Raw genomic sequence first — 19,455 nt, forward strand, 5'->3', positions numbered from 1 at the left:
CTTCCACCGCGCCTACACTAGAGAGAAAAAAATTACTCGAGTTCCAAAAACATTTCCTACCCCCTTCCCCTCAACCTAAAGCTGCGGAACACGGACGCGGCTCCTTAATCTAGTTCGGCCGTCTACCGCCACGAGCGTCTCACATTTTGGAGGGAAAATTCGGAAACCGCTACTAGAGGGCCAACCGTTGGTGTTTTATCAAGAATATTCACTTTCGTCAAGTGAAGAATTTGGTTACCTCGATACTTCTAGTCTCATCTCACTTCTGCTAATAATCAATTTAAAAAAGACGATAAATGACCTTGAAAGAAATGTATATAGTCGTCAAATCTTATACTGAATTTTACTTCAAATACTTGAATTTGGAAGGCGATTAAAATATTTTCTCTTTTTTATATCAGCTATTATAGATAATATCACATAATTATCGTAAAATTTGTCCTAAGTTGACTAAAAAAAATAAACACCATTTGTCAAATCTTCCGGTGAATTTTAATTACAGTTCTTGAATATTGGGAAGGCGATTAAAATATTATGCCGTTATATCAGTTATTATAGATACTATCACATAATTATATTAAAATTATAGTTAAATGAGTCTAAGCTATTAAAATAAATAATTTACATTTTTTTTTATTTTGAATAATTAATATGATATGTATTAAACAGGTTTTTCGGCTAACTAAAAGTGGATAACCAGGTGTACAACCATATACTACGTTTTTGGGAGTGGTTTTCGACTCAGTTTAGGATTTTCTTACAGAGTCAGAGTGAGAAAAACCCGTGATTGACATAAAAATACAATGGCGCTACGCGGCAGCACTTAACAATCGCCTACCAAAGGTTAGGGACGTGCACAAGTCCAGATCGCCCATCATCATCATTTCTAGTCCAACGTACTTCTTTTTTCCCTGGTGAAAAGTATAAGCTTATGTAAAAACTTTAGATATATTCTCAGATCTAATATTTGTTCTTGACCATAGGTTACATACGCAACGCCCAGCGGATGTCTGAATTTTGGCTGTAAATATATTACATTTATTTTTCCTTAGCCTCTTTAAAATATTTTACCACCTGCGCAACGTTGCCTAAAGGAGAAGCTATTGACAATTAAAAAAAAAAGAAACATGTAGAACTTTATATACTAAATACATTGTGTTCGAAAAAGGGGTGGTAGGACTAAAATACAGTTCTATGGGTGATTTGGAGTCAAAATATGACGCCTTAATTAAACTAGCATTATCTTTCAATCCCTTACTCAAATGTAAGGGGTTATCCGTAAAATACACCAATCATAACATGGAATCAGTGACCCGGATGGCAAAATGTCCCCTAAAAATTGCCCACTTCGGTGCTACTACCTTTTTGTAACACTCTGTATACAGTATAAGTTTTTAAACTATTTATAAGCCAGCCGTGAGAGGAGAAGAGCGCTGTCAAGAGGTTCTTTTATAACGAGGTGGCACCACCCTGGGTTTTTAATCTACGCTCGCAAACAATGGATAATTCCATTCTTTACTTGCAGGGAAACCAACCCTCCTCCTATAGGTTATGTCCCTCGCGTCAAGAATCAACGCCAGATGGAGTGACCCCCGAGTTCACTGCACGTGGGATGCTTATCGACTCACACTGAACCTAGCGTGGTGCTGGTGCTTCTTGGTGGGAAGGAAATTACCCAAGAAGATGATCTCGACCCCTCCCTTGTGGTGTTTGTTTCTCTTTTGGAATTAATGGAATAGTCTATATGAAGGCATTTATTTTGCTCATGATCCACCTCTCGTCTCTTCATCTCTTTGCTGCTTCTCCGGATCGATGATTTCCGGGCGTAATCGCCTTATTTAGAACTCTTCCTTTTTATAAGCCGGCAGATGGGAAAAATTCTCATTTCCCATTATAACAGAAAGAGAGAGAGTGGAGGCAACTGTCACAACATATACTCTTGGGTGATCATCTTTTCTAAATGCGATTAAGGTTAAAGGATTCCACGAGTCGCGTGCCGGGGGATAAAGTGATTTACCCACCCGCCTTGAAACTAGCGCTATACCAGCGTCACTGGCGGATTTGTCGAGAACTAAAAACCAGATTTTAACGCGTGCAATGAAGCGTGCAAGTTTCTCGCGGAACCCTTTATTATTTCCGACTTGTATCTCTCTCAAGGCGGAGCCACATTTGCCTTGCGAAATTTTATTTTTAAAGGCCGACTTCCATCGAAAAGAGTTCTAGCTAACTGAAAGCCGTGCAATGTGGTTTTAGCGAACTGAAGATGAACAATAGAGAATTTCGTTCAGGGGAAAGCAAAAATTCGAGAGGAAATAAATTTAAAAGGATTTCTATTGTTCATCTTCAGTTCGCTAGAACCACATTGCTCGGCTTTCAGTTAACGAGAACCCTTCCAACTTTTGACCCAGCGGGGCTTCGAAAATCGGCACGGTCGCTTCATTGTTAGTCTCGATGCTCGGTTTTCAGATCGCTAGAACCCTTTTCGATGGAAGTCGGCCTTTAAGTCCGTTACAAAATTACTCACAAATCTATAGGATTTTTTAATTTGGGAAACCTTTCCATCTTTCCCATGTCCTACTATGAGTATATCTACCTTGTCCTCCTACGAGATGGATAGCCTTTCATCTAAAATAAGAATTCTATGTGTCACCTCTATATTTTCCAGTCAAAGTAATTGACCCAAGTTGTAGTGCCTTTCGAAAGGACCTTAGAGTTATAGTTCGTTCTAAATTCCCTTAATATTTGATTATGATAAAGATTTATTTAACTAAGCCAACTTTTAAAGAAAGAAATATTAGATTTTTTAAGACGAAGCATTTCCTACGTGAATCCTTAGCTAATTTTTAAGCAAGCACCATTTGGGGGAAGTAAAAAAATTGCAAGCTCAGTCGAAAGTTAGAAACAGATTTTATTTACTTTTTTATCATTTTTCATTCATTTATCGGGTGGAGGAGGGGGTGGTAAATATTGTGACAAAGAAAACTTTAATTAATTTTTCAAATCGATTTTCTAACATCGATGTTAAAAAAAATGACGGGTAATTGGCACCAAAGGTATTTATGAGATACTTGGCTCTCCCAGTTTGCCTCCGGTTGTAAATGGGTTCCCGTAACGCTCTGCCAATCATTGTCCTAAATTAAATTTCCGGCGATGTGGTACCATTTATTTATCGCTAGAGGGCGCCGTTCGTGGAACGTTTCGGATCAAAATTATCCACCTCCTCAGCTTTCCTGTAGGAGGCAGCTAGGCTGCTCCACTATCGTCTGAGTGAGTCACCATAGAGATGCTCGGCTTACTCCCTAACCTAAGCTAAAACGTCGACGGGCTTCCCTCGCGCAAAATGTCTCCGGCAGGTTGTTGGTTTTGAAGTTTACCGGCGTCATCAGATGCTAGCTCGAAGTCTTAGTCGGTCTAGTTTGTCGTCGAGTTGAAAATCAACCTCATCTCGTCAAACAAAAGGCCCAAGATAGGTAGTTAGTTAGTTCGTCGCTGAACCCACGTCTTGACATTTCTCCAACTTCGAACTTTGACCCGTGACATTCGCGGCATGAAACGTTGTTAAACCAAGAGACTATGAATACATTCAGAGTATTGTAGACAGTAGAGACAAAAGACTTTCGGAAACGGATTTACCGGACGTGTTACAGAAATAGAAGTTGTCTGTCTTTATATATTATTGAAGCAATGTGGAGTCCAACTCACGTTCAAGTTACGGGTGAGTCGATTGAGAAGTGTCATGTTTAAAATAAATGGAACTAGCCATCGCCAAGGGGTTTTTGTCGAATCGATATCTCGTCGATAACTTGGCGGCATTGAGATTTAGACTCTTTGCTATATCATAACAAACGAGAAAGAGAGAGAGAGAAAGAAAGATAAAATAACAATATAGTTGTCCCCCTCCCCTCACCCTCATCATCTACCGCCATGCACAATATGGGAAGGGGCGATGACCGATCATCCGGCTATGCTCCGTCCCTGCTTATGGCCTGGCCTTGTCCAAAGCGTTTTCCATTGATGGTTTGAATCATAATTAATACAGGCATACACCTTCCTCCAAGCTACGTGTGGGAAGCGGACCCTCTCGCGTTGTATTCGCATTAAAACCCCGTAATGACTCAAGCCCACATGATATTTTTTAACCAACCAAGATTCAAGGTTACTTCTATATCGGAAAGGAATTATATCCTTAGTTAAAAGTTTCTGGACGTTGGTGATCTTTCACAGGGTGGTTTTTTTGGTCTGTTCCAAAATTCTTATTGAATAACTGAGAATTTCGAATGAAACCAAATATTCAGTTACGATTTATAAACGTTCCCTATAATTGTGATGTCTGATAGCCGATTTTGAAGGTTAAAGTACTTTCGTTCCTAAATTGCCCCTCCCAACAATTTAATTTGAAAAGTATTTGAATAGAGGTTATGTTCCCTTTGAAAACGCGACAATTTCGCTTGTCACAGCTTGTCGCTTAAAAGTACGCGACACGATTTATGGACGGTCCCTATCATCGCAAATTGATCCTCCCATTAAAAATAAATGTAATATTTCGTAAGGCTTAAATGGTAAGAAATAAATCGACCTTTGATAGTGGGTTGTTCAGTATTATAGCATAAGATATTTTCCATAAGTATGACACTACCTATACTTAGTAATGCTAGAGTCTTACTGAGAGCTAGTGCGAGAACGACAAGCGAGAATGGAATGGACTTCACTCGGTTAATTTTTGCAGTTCATCTAGGTCCTATTTAGTCTGTACTAAGCCTATGACAGCGCCTCACCAGGCGTCGCTATACGAGAATCAATGACATTTCACCTACGTCACTTTAAGACCAGTGACAAACTTATGCAACATATCTTATGAACTTATGATTATAGTGAAAGATGAATACTGATATCCAAGTCCGACCAAACAGACTCCCGAGGTATTGGGTATCTGTGGGTGGTAAACTTTAAACTCTCGGATATCGGACAAAAAAAATAGAACACTCTCGGAGTGCGCGACGAAATGAGCTATTGATTATGCAACCCGAGATTCGATTTTTTCCTTAGATTGTATAATGGAAATTTGGTTAGGGAATTTTTAGAATATGGGGAGGAATTAATTTCCTTCGATTTTATTAAAGAGAATATATTAAAATAAATTCCTAAAGGTCAGATCTTTAGCTATTTTTGTCTAAAACTCTTAAATGTCACCTTTAAGTTAAGACATATTTGTTGTTTCATTTAATTACGTTGTGTTGTTTTCAAAACTTAGGTCGGCAACGTAATAATAATACGTGTACCAACATTTTCTATACTGTAGTAGTTTAGTTCGAATTTTTGCCCTTGACTATAATATAAGTACACGCTTCGTATATACAAGTGTACGGAATTAAGTCACTACAGCACGTTCATTTATAATAGTTTTATTTCATTTATTTCGGAAATAAACTAGGAAATATTAAATCGTCTTTGTTTTGAATCGGAATTGCGATACGAGGAAGCTTAAATGAAATGTAACGTCAGGCTGTTTAGGTTAGTTTTATGGCCGCCATTTTAAAACATGGCCGAGGGAATATAGAAAAAAGCTAAAGAAAAAAAAACATACTGAAATTCTATAGGAAAACCAGCATACCTTTTGCTTGTTTTGAGTAGGAAATGATACTATTTTGTAGCGTAACTTGCAAAGGACTTAATCTTAAATTGTACTGACTGTTTTGGTTATTTTCCTTGCCTCCATTTTGAAATATGGTGAAGGACATATTCAAATTAAAAACCATAACTGCTTGTCTATAGAAGAACCAGTATTCGGTTTGAGTTGGAGCTGATACTATAGCGAGGGTATGAAGCTTAAAATATACAGGGTGTTTCTGATAAGTCTGGCATAAATTAAGGGGAATGTGCTTTTCAGCCATTTTGAGTCTAAAATCTTCTATGACATTTTTTCGTCCGGGTCACCTTTTCAAAGTCCCCTTAAATTAATTAAGAAACTAATTAAGACAATGATTTCTAATTTAATTAAGGGGTCCTCCCTAAAACACTCAAATCATAACTCGAAAACAGTGGCCCGGACGGAAAAAGTTTTCACTTTCAACTCAAAATCGCCTAAAGAACATCCTCCGTTTGGCCACCATTTTTAACTAAAAAATATGGCGATGTGTTCAAACCGGAAGTCATACAGTCAGTCTATAGTATATAGTGAACCAGAATACGGAAGTTATTTCCTAAGCGCGGCTCTTTTTTTTAACATTTCTGGACGCCATTAAAGAACATGCCGTATTTAAAATCTTTCCCCATACACGTCTGTATACAAACTATAATCCCCGTATAGTCGATAACATGTAGCGATAAGAATTAAGTTAAGCGGCTTTTGACCCACAACAATGCTTAAATTTCCTCGTTAATCACAAGCAGCGTCTATAACGTGGGTGCAGATGTTTTAGATAAAACAACAAACTATAGTTGGGAAAGAATTTCTCGGCCTCCTCTAATCTGCTATAGCGTTTTAATGAATGATATAATTCGGATTTATTTCTAGACAATATAACAATATAGTATAGAATTTTTTATCTTTATAAATATAGAACCAGAAAGTCGAAAATGATGAGAACTAGTTTTCTTTGTATTTATACGTAACAATGGGGAAAATGTAGAAGTGACATCAGGAATGTCTCTCTCACCTTTCCATTGTGTAAAAGAGGCAGTTTACTCTAAGCTCACGACCCTTGGTCCATGGTGACATAAATTGAAGGGTGTGATCAGAGGCTTGTACGATATACAGGGTGTTTCTGATAAGTCTGCCATAAATTAAGGGGGATGTTCTTTGGGTGATTTTGAGTCCAAAATGTTCTATACCATTTTGCAAGAAGGGCCACTGTTTTCGAGTTATGATTTGAGTGTTTTAGTCATGACCCCTTGATTAAATTAAAAGTCATTGTCTTTGAACTAGTTTCTTAATCAAATTTAAGGGGTCATCCGTAAAATACTTCTTACAATCTTAAATTGAAAACAGTGACCCGGACGGCAAAATGGAGAAAGAAGTTACATTTTCGACTCAAAATCGTGCATCCAAAGAACATCCCCTTAATTTATGCCTGACCTATCAGAACACCCTGTATAAATATCATCAAAGACAACCATTCCATGTATTGTTTCAATTTGTTCCTAATAACTGAGATAAATTTTATATGTCAAGACGGAATACGTAATAGATATTGTAAAATATAATAGTTCAAATCCGAAATTACCATTATGTAAGTTTCTTACATAGTTTCTTTACTAATGACGATGTAGGCCTAATTAATACAACCGTACATTTTTAAAACAAGCCAGAGTTTCTGGCGGTTTGGTCTCATGGTTTTTCATTTGGAAATTTTCCAAGAACAATCTCAGCTCTTCTTATTATTTCTTGGGAAAACTTGAGTTTCTATTGTTTCTTTTAAACCCACTTTGTAAAATAGATAAAGCTCACATTATTCGCGATCAATTTAATTTTGAGAAAGAAAGTTGCGCTTGATGAAGTGCGAAACAACAAACAATACTACTGATGAGGGACTCTCAACTCTTTAGTATACGATGGGCAGGAAAGTTTGCAGTGGATCCAGTCGAGTTTAATCATTTGCATCCACCTATATATAAACTGTAATATACATTGACATTTTATGCCTCAAATTAATATATACAGGGTGTGTCTGATAAGTTTGGCATAAATTAAGGGGTATGGGATGTTCTTTGGGCAATTTTGCGTCGAAAATGTAACTTCTATCTATCCATTTTGCCGTCCTTGGCCACTGTTTTCGAGTTAAGATTGTCAAGAGTATTTTACGGATAACCCCTTAAATTTAATTACGAAACTGAAAGTCAAGGATATCTAATTTAATTACGGGGTCATCCCTAAAACACCCATCAAATCATAACTCGTAAACAGTGACCCTTAGATCAAAATGGATATAGAAGTTACATTTTCGACTCAAAATCGCCTAAAAATCATTATCCTTAATTTATTCCTGACTCATCAGAAACCCCCTGTACATAGCTCACTATAGACTCTAAACTTGGCCCTGTATAAAATGGTTCAACAAACAAAGGCTTCTCTGGCATTAAACAGATGCTAAAGCGCATGTCCCATCAGCGTATAAAAAGAGTACAAGTATATAGAGACCTCAACCAAACTTACTACATGTTTTAGACTCATTTTTGTCCTTTTTAACATTCCCGCTCGCTCAATTTCCGAGCAAAAAAAAGAGCTTCTCACTATTTTTAACGGTTGAGTTGTTTCAAATGTTTTACCTTTTATTTTTGTTTTTTATTTTTAATGAAAAGAAATGGGCCGCCGGGCCTGTTAGCTGTTTCTTTTTCCCAAAAATTTTTTCGAATATAAACTTTTTAATATAATTTCCCCAAAAACTTTCCATAAGTTTTAATATTGTTAAATTTATAGGTCGCCTCTTTTTTCTGACTCTATTGTTTTTATCGAATTTATTCCGTAACGTTTATATCTTACAAACTTTCGACTGAACGATTCCAAAATGACCGCACCATTCCCTCTCTACTACCTCCAAAAATATCATATTCCATGACCGAGCATGTAGCGATGTGCAAAATGTATGTTTTACAACCTTTGGTGTACTATTTCGAGCGCTGACATGTTGCAAATCCGGAGTGGTTCTAGAGCTCAAGGGCTTCATTTACAAAATGATCCGCCATGCACATTTTTCATGGTTATATTGATTTATTAATTATAATTAGGTTAAGTGAATAAGATGACGAAACTGAGGCAGTTATCAACATATTTAAAAACATGGTAATAATTAGTATTTTTTTCCTGAACTGCGTTAGTTATTAGACAACCACATGGATTAATGAACAAATCTAATATTTTCGCCTAACCTAATAAGTTGTCTATCTTTCTGTTTTATCTTTTAATATTAACAAGTTTGCTATTGCCAAGGCCGGAGTTCAAATCCGGTCCACGACAAAGTTATACTAATTATGTTTCAACATAATTGATTTTTCACTGCAGGCACATGTATTTAGCTTTATGAGCAGATAGGTAAAAGTTGAGCGGAGCTTCAGCCTTTAGTACAGAAAAGATACAAAGTTATGCGTCTAGTACAGAGAGACAAACGAAGTTGCAGGTTTAGTATAGAAAGACAGAAGTCGCCCGTTTGTTATTAACTTATTTCAATTCTGATTTATTTTTAAAATCCACTTTCAACTCTGTTCAGAACTGAGTCAGTACAAGAAAATTATCATCGGTCAATTACCCAATATGTTACAGCATCGTAAGAGTATGACTAACGCTTGAGCGTGTGTTCGACAACATCATCACACGATGGTTATAAAATAGTCAGCATCCTTCTATTTTTGGTATTTCAGCGAAAGCAGTGAACCATGCGTTAAAATTCGGGAAAATGATCTTCCAGGAAAGGATGGGTGGCTGCCTCGCATGGCTTGCCAGTCGTCGAGCCAGGGGTGAAAATAAAACTATAGCCCTGACGCGAAGTGAGGCAGCATGGCCAGATAGAGAGGGAATGGACAATGGACCTTCGAAGAATTCACAAAGGCATCCGTGACCGGTATTCCCAACGTTGGCGGATCAGTTGAATGTTTGATCTCTTGTTTAGCACCCAATATAATAGCTCTTGATGAAAAAATCTATATTTTTCGATGGTGAAGCCTGCTGGTGTTATCATTTCCGCCCTGGAGAATGGAGGCGCGTTCTTAGTAATCACGCGTCCATATTGAGATAAACCTTACGTATCGTTTCCTTGTAATTCAATTTAATATTTTAATTAAGTTACATAAAGTCTCAAATGAGTTGGAATTCTCTGGAACCTTTCAACAACCAAGTTAAATTTGGTTAGGCTTCTTCATATTTTTTGGCAGATGTTATATTATTATAAGTTTGACGCTGATTGACACTAGCCAGTCGTGATCTAGTATAGGTGAAACTGAAGTTGAAATGTCATAGGTTCTCTCCCTTGAAGCGCTGTCAAATTAAGGCTTGATACCGACTAAATAATGAGGTGGACTGCATGCAAAACCGCCCGAAGTCAATTCTCGAGTCGTTCTCGAAATAGCTCTCAGTAGGTTGTACTCCCAGGAATGCATACAGGTAATTGGAATCATTGTGTAGCTATTGTGTCAACGTATCTAGGCGTATTTCGTGGGAAGTCTGACGGATATTACTTAGAGAATAATATGTGTCGCTGCGCGTTAAACCTTGCGCACCCGCCTAGGAACTCACGTTATTCCCAACAAATGAATAAATTAACGTGGGAGATTTGGGTACACAATGATTCCAATTAGTTGTATGTATTCCTGGTTGTACGCAAAGTGTATTGAATGTTATACTTACGCCATGAAAATTTAGATCCAAGCCCGATTTACCCTCCTTATAGAAAGTAATTCTCTTATTTTGGGAAACATTGGAATTATTTTTCGCATCAAAAGTCTAAAACGTATTTGAAGTTTTCCATTTAGCACAATAATGTTTTGCTACCGCTTTTAACGAGTTTAAAACTAAGCTTTGATTTAACCGTTTGCAAGTTTTGTGACGTACGTACAATTTGAGTCGCTTTATGAAAATTTTAATTATGAAACGCTGTACGCTTAGATTTTAATTAAAACCGCGAACATTAAAATTTGAGTAAATAAACTCATTCCAGTAGATTTTTGTCATTTTTTTGGGCTAGTACAGTATGTTAGCTTTATTGTCTCTCTGGATTTAATACTTGTTACAACGTACGTAAACTAGGCCTAGGCCTAGTCTAGAATAGAAATGGTTTCCTAAGATACTGTCCTGAATTATAATATATGCAAATAAGGGTTTTAACAATCTTAACGATTAAATCTACTGGGAATTCTCTAATTCTCATTGTCGGCTTTTCCGCGAGAATCCTCTGAAATTTTGATACCTTATGGTATTAGATAACAGCGTAGAGGGGTCGTGTACTTACCAGAATGTACCATTATGTCTAAATCCTTAATTAAACCTGAAAATGAAAATATATTTTATTGACTGATAAATGTAGTTCCAGAATCCCTTGATGCTGAAACTAGTTTTGGATGGGGTTGATAAGTATTAGATCTTCGCTATAAGAAACCTTTTTAATCTTCAGCCATCTTGAAAAATGGCTGCCTGAGAAGCTACAATAACTCAGTATAAAGGTTAACTACACTAATTCGGTCATAGCTTTATGCTAGACTTTTCATTATATTTGAGTATAGACTATTCCATTAATTACTAACGGAGAAACCAACACACGCGGGAGGCTGCCTTCTGTTATTTCCAAACGGTGCCCAAGTTCACTACACGTGAAGGGAGACTAATTGACTCGCGCTGCATCTAGCAGTGCTTCTTGGCACGAGAGAAATAACCCAATAAGGTGGCCTCCCCACTCCTGTGGTGTTTGCTTCTCTTCTGGTATTGATGGAATGGTCTATTCATTCTGTAGTTTATACACCCCATAAACACACATGTGAAACTTTAGCGAATGTCCTATCTTTTGGATTAATAATACAGTATCTATCGGATATCATAAGTTTATGTAGCGTAAATGTTAACAGATGTATTTAATAGTTCTTTTCGAGAGAAGTATACCATAAAGCGTGGTAATTTCCCAATATCATTTTACATTTGGAGCAAGGTTACTAAACCGAACCACGTATACGCGATAAATAGTTCCCTCATCATTACTCTATTAGCGCTTAGCTATTTGCCAAGGGCATGCGCCTGTGGACCAATTTTTGCCCCACGTCCAGACAATCAAGGTTTGTGGGTTTATTACTGAGGATTTAGTACCAAACAGTTATAGAATTCACCCTAGCACGGTGGCATTCCCGTCTGAACTTAGATTATCCCCTTCTGGTAATAATTATCGCTCACCTATTCATGCAAGTATTGACTTCCAAGAACGCCTCCTACTTAACTGCGCGGCAAGTTCTCGTATTGTGAAACTAATGAAACATTATCCTATGCCGCTGTTAATGCTCTAAGCTCATTGTATTAGCCTTATAGATAAGGCTTTAAGGTGTGTTTATAATACAGACCAAAATTTGAATATAAGGATATTTTCGATAGAGTAACTAAGCGTATTACGTTGGCGAGTATAACCTCTAATGAACTGCAATAGATACTATCTAGCATTTATTGCTATTTCACCAAGAATAATTAGGAGAGATTCATGACAAACATTAAAAGCCTTCTTGCGTTATACTTTCGAAAAATTACATTAAAGTGATAGTATCTCAAACCTAAACATACACAATGTTTCTGGTTTTAAATTTAAATTGAGCCTTGCGTGTTATTGGACACAGTAATTATTAAACGAAACTGATATTTTAGTAAGCCTCTAGTTGTACCGGAAGTTAGGCTTTCGGAGGGACTGACGTCAAAGTTTTATGGGGAGGGACTTTAATCAAACCGCCAACGGGCAACGTACTAGCCGGAGTAAGAGTATATGGTTGGGCCTAGGTTACTAACCTCCGGCCAATCTAAAAGCATTCCAATTCGTGACGGGATATGACGTAGTATTTCAAAGAAAACTGAAATAGCGTCTGCTAGAAACCGAGATTAATGTCTGAAATTAAACTATATACGAATGCCTAACTGACAAAGTATTTAACGTTTTCGTGGGGTTTTTATTGTGTTATGTTTTAGCTGACATATACTACTACCAGTTTAAATATACGCAAATTGTACAGGTATATTTATATTGTTGTTAATCCTTTAAACGCCTGGGTAACCTTTAGAATAGATTGCCCGTGATTTCAAACCTCCGAAGCGTGGCCACGCCAGTGTGCCAAATTCTGCCTTTGGAAGGAAATTTTGAACATTTATTCGTACAATATAGTTTAGGTACGTGTAAAGTTTCCGATTCTTGGTCCGGTAATTAGTTTTGCCCTTAAAAGACACGCGCCAATGAGTTCGCCGAGCGCTCTCTATAGCCACCCTCTGTCCCTCGATTAAGAAAGGTCGTAAATGATACACCAATTTTAGCCATGCAATTTTATTTGGGGCTTTAAAGTGGAACAATATTTTTAAGGGTCCGGAAAAGCTAGGAAAATTTAAACATTTTTAGTAATGGGATAATGTCAGAGTTCCTGCCCGTAATGGGACTTGAAATATTTAATGGTATTGAGAATTTATGCGCCATTAAACTTGTAGCAATTAATTGTTGCCTTCGTCGCCCGTGTGGAGGTGCTTCTAAGATGAACGGAAGTAATTCTAAGACGTTTTAATTAGTTTTTTCTATCCGCCATTTTTTAATATGGCTGGTGATTCAAACCAAAAACAATAGTATACGTCCTCTGTATGCATAGTTTTCGGACTAGGAGGATTGTTACCATTTACGCCAGGAGGCCAGGCTACTTTGTACTGCGCTTTGTCCACCAAGTACCCTGGCCTCCTGGTGTAAATGATATCAACCCTCCTAATTTGAAAACTATGCATACAAAGGACGTGTACTGTTTAGATAGTAAACCATTAAAGTTTACTAAATATCCATCAAACCAACGAGAAACATAGTTTAAGATGTTATTTCTTCCGGATTTAAAGGATATACTTTTCAGAATGTCGTTTTAAAAGATATTTGAGTTTTCATACCAAAAATTCAGTCATCTATATGATAATGAACCAGTATACTTAATATCTTGGTTGACACTTGAAGGAGAGAGGGATGGAGCCGACCCCTCCCTACCTATCGTTGCAGTCTGTACCCCCATCTACGGCAACGAAGTCCTCCCAGCATCCTCAGCGTATCGGTAGGGTCGCACAGTATGGTAACGTCGAGGATGCCTCCTGTCGTAAAAAAAGAAGCTAGTTCTTATGGCAATACAATGGCGGTACGCGGAGCACTTAACAATCGCCTACCGAAGGGTAGGGGCGTGCGCAACTAGACTGGGATACTTTCATTGCCACAGATCGACCATCATCATTACTGCTCCATCTTACCTCTTTACTCTCTACTTAATATCTTGGTTTGAAACGTACACATAAGGATTGTTTTGTTTTTCCGGTATTTTCAGTTTATTAGGTCTATAGATAGAACCAAGAAGCGATATCTAGTTTACTAGGGAGAAGGTTTAAGATGCCTAAGTATTCGCGCGCCATAGTCCCAGTCCCCCTTTCAAAATACAAGGGGGAAGTAAAAGGAGGCCGGGCTATTTCGCCTCTCCTCAGTCGGAAAATACATAATTTTCGTCATTCGCGTCGCGCTGACGTGAGTTTTCAAGAACCAATGACATGCTGGTTGAGGTGGAGATTAACTCCGGACCTACGTTTGGACTGGAGATAAAGATAGAAATTTGGAGAATTTATAGCTCCTCCCTAGTAAACTAGATATCGCTTCTTGATAGAACTTAATAGACTATGATCGTATATGCTATAATTTCCCTTGTAAGAGTAAATGAGAGAAAATTTCCTTAATGGAAATTGCGGAGTTACTTAAATTCATGAACCAGAAGTTCCTCTCGTAAAATCATACGAGTAGTAACGTATCTTATCCATCGTGCCAAGCGTTGAAAACAACGGCATTTTTATTTAATACCTAAAATTATAAATTTTTCACGGTATTCGATTTTGACCATTAATTAATTACCTAATCCGTAACCTAAACACGTCCAAAGCATTTCCGCGTGCGGTTTTATTTTAATAACCCATTTTTAATTTAAAAATTAAATTTCCACGAATTATGAGAGAGTGATGAAAATAGAGATGGGCCGATACCAGTTTAAACCGATACCGATATGATCCGATACTTCGGAAACCGATACGTACCGATACCGATATTTTACCCGATCCTTCGATTAAACCGATATCAAACCGATACCGATATGGCATCGGTATCGGCCCATCTTTATAGATGATTCTCGATCCAATTTCGGTACTTGAAACTATAAAACTGGCTTATCATATACGACAAACCCATTTTGGACACTAGTAACGTTATCCAAAAATAGATGAAAAACTGTGCTGTCTCAGAGTTTAGGTCTTATGGCGCCATCTACTCTCATCAAAATATCGGGTAGAAATATCGGTTCATTTATAACCGATACCGATATATCGGTTAGAGCCAAATATCGGTACCGATACCGATATGGCATCGGTATCGGCCCATCTCTAGATGAAAATGGTCTCAGGCCCTTCGTTTAACGAAGCAATTTTATGCTAATTTAGAGAATGATTATTCGCCAGTTCTTGTTGTAAGTACATGAATGTAAAGCAATATTACAGCTGCTGTTTGGAATTTTACCTATTTACAAAATCGTAATAACCGTAACCTCTTTAGTAATATATTTACTGTAGACACGCATGGAGGAATTACTGTATACACACACCTATTTACCCCTTTCCTAATTCAAGAAAAAATTAAAGACTGTTTTGCGGCTTCATTAAACACGCCGCTTCCCATTTTTGAGGGCAGATGTAAACAAGATTTTGAACACGACGTATTAATTCAAGCTATTTTTGGGGTTAGCCATTGAAATTTGTTTTAACATATAAAATATATATTGTTTTCTTTAACCCAATTTAGATCTATAGGCACTTTAACGAGAATTTCCTTCAATTTAATTTAACAGTAAAAGCGATGCAATTAATTTTTTTTAGTTTTAGATTACTAAGAATTTCAGTGCAAATGTGTTTATATTCTCTTTTGTTTATAATTTCCAGGAAATTTCAATTTAAAAATTTAATTCTTTGCTAATCATTTTTATTCCGAGGTAATTAATTAAGATTCAATTTTTAGAACGAACAATTCCCAAATTACAATGCAGAATTTCATACAACTGAAAATTCTGAAAAGTTAGAAAGTCAACGTAGATATGCAGAAACGAGAAGGTTTCAGCCTTATCTCTGAAACTTCAATGGTTTTTTCTAACTCCAACATTGATTTATTTTTATTTTTAAAGATAATCTATGAAAGCTTCTTTTAAAATCAATTTGTTTTTAAGCGAAATGTGGTCATTGTAATGAGTATCATCAAAAGTTCATGAATAAAAACACAAAGTAAACTTCAATCAAGCTTGCTCGTGCCATGCAATATGACAAAACCCCCTTTACCTCTCAAAATAGTGTCAACCCCCATCCGCGTACCTTCACGAATGTACACGCTTAAATAGGCTCCTAAGAATTAACGTTTGGATTTCCACCATAGAGAAAACCTTTGACCCACCCTTCAAAAGCTCTTCTCTGATTGGTTGATTCGCGTAGAGGTTGGGAGGAAAGTAGTTTGCTTCTCATTTTACATGCCGTTTATGAACTTTTGGTATAATTTTTAGAACAGTCGTAAATATCATGGCCAGCAAAACTTTTCACTATAGTGCCATACCATTCTGGGTAAACAGTAGCAGCGCATTAACAGCACTTACCTGTCGAGTTCGATACTCCAATTAGGGAGGGTTTAGAGTATATTGATTTATTTTTGGCTTAATATATTGAATTTGAAATTTTCACACACACACCCATCTCCGCATACAGTTTAATATCGAAATAACATAACAAACATTTTGAGTCACTTCGCGCTTCGTTAACTTTAAAGGGTATATCGGGGGAAAAATATGGAAATGAAATATATATATGCTAATCCAATAATCTGTTAAAAGAGAGCCGATATTGTAATGGATAATTGGTAATAGGAAAGACCTAATTTTATCGAATAATTTCTGGTAGTGTGTTCGTTCTCTCGTTGCGAATTAGAAATTCGAATTTATAGGAAGAGGGAAATGGTAATCAGCCAAGCAGGAACAGATTCGACTAAATGGAATGAATTCACTCCCTCGTCTTTCTTTCTTTTTTTAATTTTTACCTTTTTAATTGAGAGCTACCGCTCTGCTTTTATAATTCCCTCGATTCCGTTTCAACATAAGTGAATAAGTTATTAAGTTAAATTGACACATTTACCAAGCAGGATGTGAACAGACGTAAATGTATAGTTCCGAGGCCATTAGACCTACGGTTCTTTATTAAACAATGCCGGTGTATTTCTTTCCATCTGATAAACAAAACCGCAAACAAAACAATTTCCACTTGGTTCCGTTAATCATCAGCGAAATCAGTTCTAACCAAATCAACTTCAATATTTTTATTACCAAAAACATGAGAGCTAGTTTGAGAAAGACTCGAGAACTGACTGCACTCGGGTTTGCAGCCCATCTTCTTATTTAGTCTGTACTAAGCCTTTGACATCGCCTCATTAGGCGTACGTAGCTTTACGAGAATCTATGATGTTTACGTCACTTCATGAGAAACTCTCAGTAACCAGTGACAAACTTATGGAACACATCTTATAAACTTAAGTTATTAATAAGTCATCCGGTCAAATGCCTGATATTATTTTTAAATGCATTAACGTTAAATTTAATTTCCGCATTATTCTTAATTATCCTAGCTTAATCGTCCCTGAATGTTTTGCTTTATAACACGCTTTCTATACGTCCGTCGTAACTTATCTGGAATTATATTTTACTTATGGTACCTTTTTGGGGCATAAAGTTAACCTTTTTTATTCTCCTTAATGAACAGGGCCCTAATTTACACCTCGATGCTAAGTACTTACCCGAGATATTACGACATTTACTCAATTACCATATCTCAAAGTGGTGCTTTATTAGTAATGTGTTGTAATTTAGAACGAAAAATAAAAAACTAAATTAGGTGTAAGTTTTTATAATGAGTCTTTATTCGTCAATTTACAGACTCTTTCTGGATTTAACTCTTAATTAGTTGCGTTGTGTCTCATCAGGGACCATTGTTAGTTATTTGACTGCAAGTAGATGTCCACATGTGGTCTTTAGCGAGTGAAAGGGAAAATATAGCATTTAACGGGTGTTTCTGACATTCTCTTTCGCATCTAACAAGAGAAATATATTTCATATTTTTGATCAATACACTATCGGAAAGTGTTAGTCTCCTTCCGGCCACTTATGATTCATTCTCCTTCATTCTTCGTTCTGGTGCGGGCCTAAAGGATGGCGCAACCCGCCCATTTATATATAACACTGAAAAATACGCTTCTACTATATAGCTCGGTTGTGTATCACCAGGGTTTCTATAATTCAGGAAGGTTCGGCGTCTACCGTGACATCTAAAGTCCCTTGAAAGTGTCCTTTGGTCGGTTTTCAGTAATGGGCTTGTGAAGTATTAGTATCAGTATTTTTCTGATTCATCAACGTCACTCGAAGGCGCTAAGGGTGACGTAGTTGAGTACCATATTTTTTGTGATACGTCTAGTTCATTCGAAATTTCAAAACACAGAATCTGGGCTAGAAGGGATGACGTAAATGAAGATGTGTAGGCCTACATCTTCAGGTTTATGAAGATCATTCGAAATTTCATAGCACTGCGTAAAGCTAGATGATAAGGGGTGATGAGAAAGAGGAAATGCATATCGATTTTCTCCCTTATCTCCATTGCATTCAATTCTTTCCTGCAGACCAACAACCCATCCTTCTTAAATAAACTCTATATTTCTCTCAAAATTGGGTTCTCAGTAGACCAGGGCAGGGTACGCATCGCTGCTCCGGTTTGCTCTAACCTTCCCATCAATTTATAGGCACCCTGGAGTACAATATTTCGTAGGGTTGGCGTATCAAAGGCTCTCTTTTGAATGAATGTATGTACGTGCCCGACTCTATACGTGTGAAATTTTCCCTTTACAGCCGGAGGCACTTCCATGAAAGCCCGAAACGTAATTCATTCGACTTCCATGCACCCAAAAGTCCAGAAAGTATAAAAAAACGCGCCAACGATAAGGTCCTATAGTCCATTGTGAAGATACCCGCATTCGAAACTCCACCGCGGCAATCAATTTCAAAGGAAACGGAAACTAGTTTTGAATGTAGAAAGCCGACCGGGGTGTTAAAGTTTGAAGCAAAAGATAGGGTTAGTTTAAAGTTACAGAAAAATTTCAGAATGCAAAAGAGGTACGAGCAGTTTTGCTATGAAACTTAGGTCGAAATCTGTGTATTCGCGATTTTACAGTTTTGCATATTATTAGGGCTTTATACCCGGGATGCAAACCATTAAGGGGGCTCGAATGGAGAAACGAGAACAGTGTAGCTTCTCTGCGATGATATTCTTATATTTAAGTTTCGTTTCATCCGCAGAGATGATGCGTTATTTTGGTGTGAAAACAAGAGCTTATCTAAGATAACATTTATCATCCTTGATTCGCGAAATATTTAAATTTTGCAGTAAACAAACCTCGAAATACTTTAAACGATTCATAGCGGTCTGAATAGTGGGGTAAAAAAGGCTAAAATATTGCAAAACGAAAGACTCGGTTCAATCTCTCTGTTAGTTACGCCCTGAACATTGTTTAAATTTAGTATAACAATAACATTCAATAATGACAAAACTTCAAATAATGGACCATTCACTCCTGCTAGGCGTATATATTGAATATTATAAGAAAAATACGTGATCCCATTGAGGGTATGAAGTGTCATATTCCAAGTCTATCATCGAAACTTCAC

At 37.1% G+C, this 19,455-nt stretch overlaps 1 protein-coding gene across 3 annotated transcripts in view; it reads left to right on the top strand.

The window, feature by feature from the left end:
• The first annotated feature begins 3,168 nt into the window (after positions 1 to 3,168).
• Positions 3,169 to 19,455, top strand: part of Rip11 (Rab11 interacting protein) — a 29,938-nt gene continuing 13,651 nt past the window's right edge. For 2 of the 3 annotated variants that reach the window (XM_089852899.1, XM_089852901.1), the window contains exon 1: positions 3,169 to 3,715. In XM_089852899.1, coding sequence (XP_089709025.1) covers positions 3,685 to 3,715 — 31 coding nt within the window. In that variant the 5' untranslated portion in view covers positions 3,169 to 3,684. The remainder of the gene's footprint in view (positions 3,716 to 19,455) is intronic. The other variant, XM_089852900.1, reaches the window with a different exon arrangement.

Source organism: Phalangium opilio, unplaced genomic scaffold (assembly GCF_054372755.1).
Source record: "Phalangium opilio isolate 3A_F unplaced genomic scaffold, DU_Popi_V2 ptg000113l_1, whole genome shotgun sequence".
Lineage (NCBI taxonomy): Eukaryota > Metazoa > Arthropoda > Arachnida > Opiliones > Phalangiidae > Phalangium > Phalangium opilio.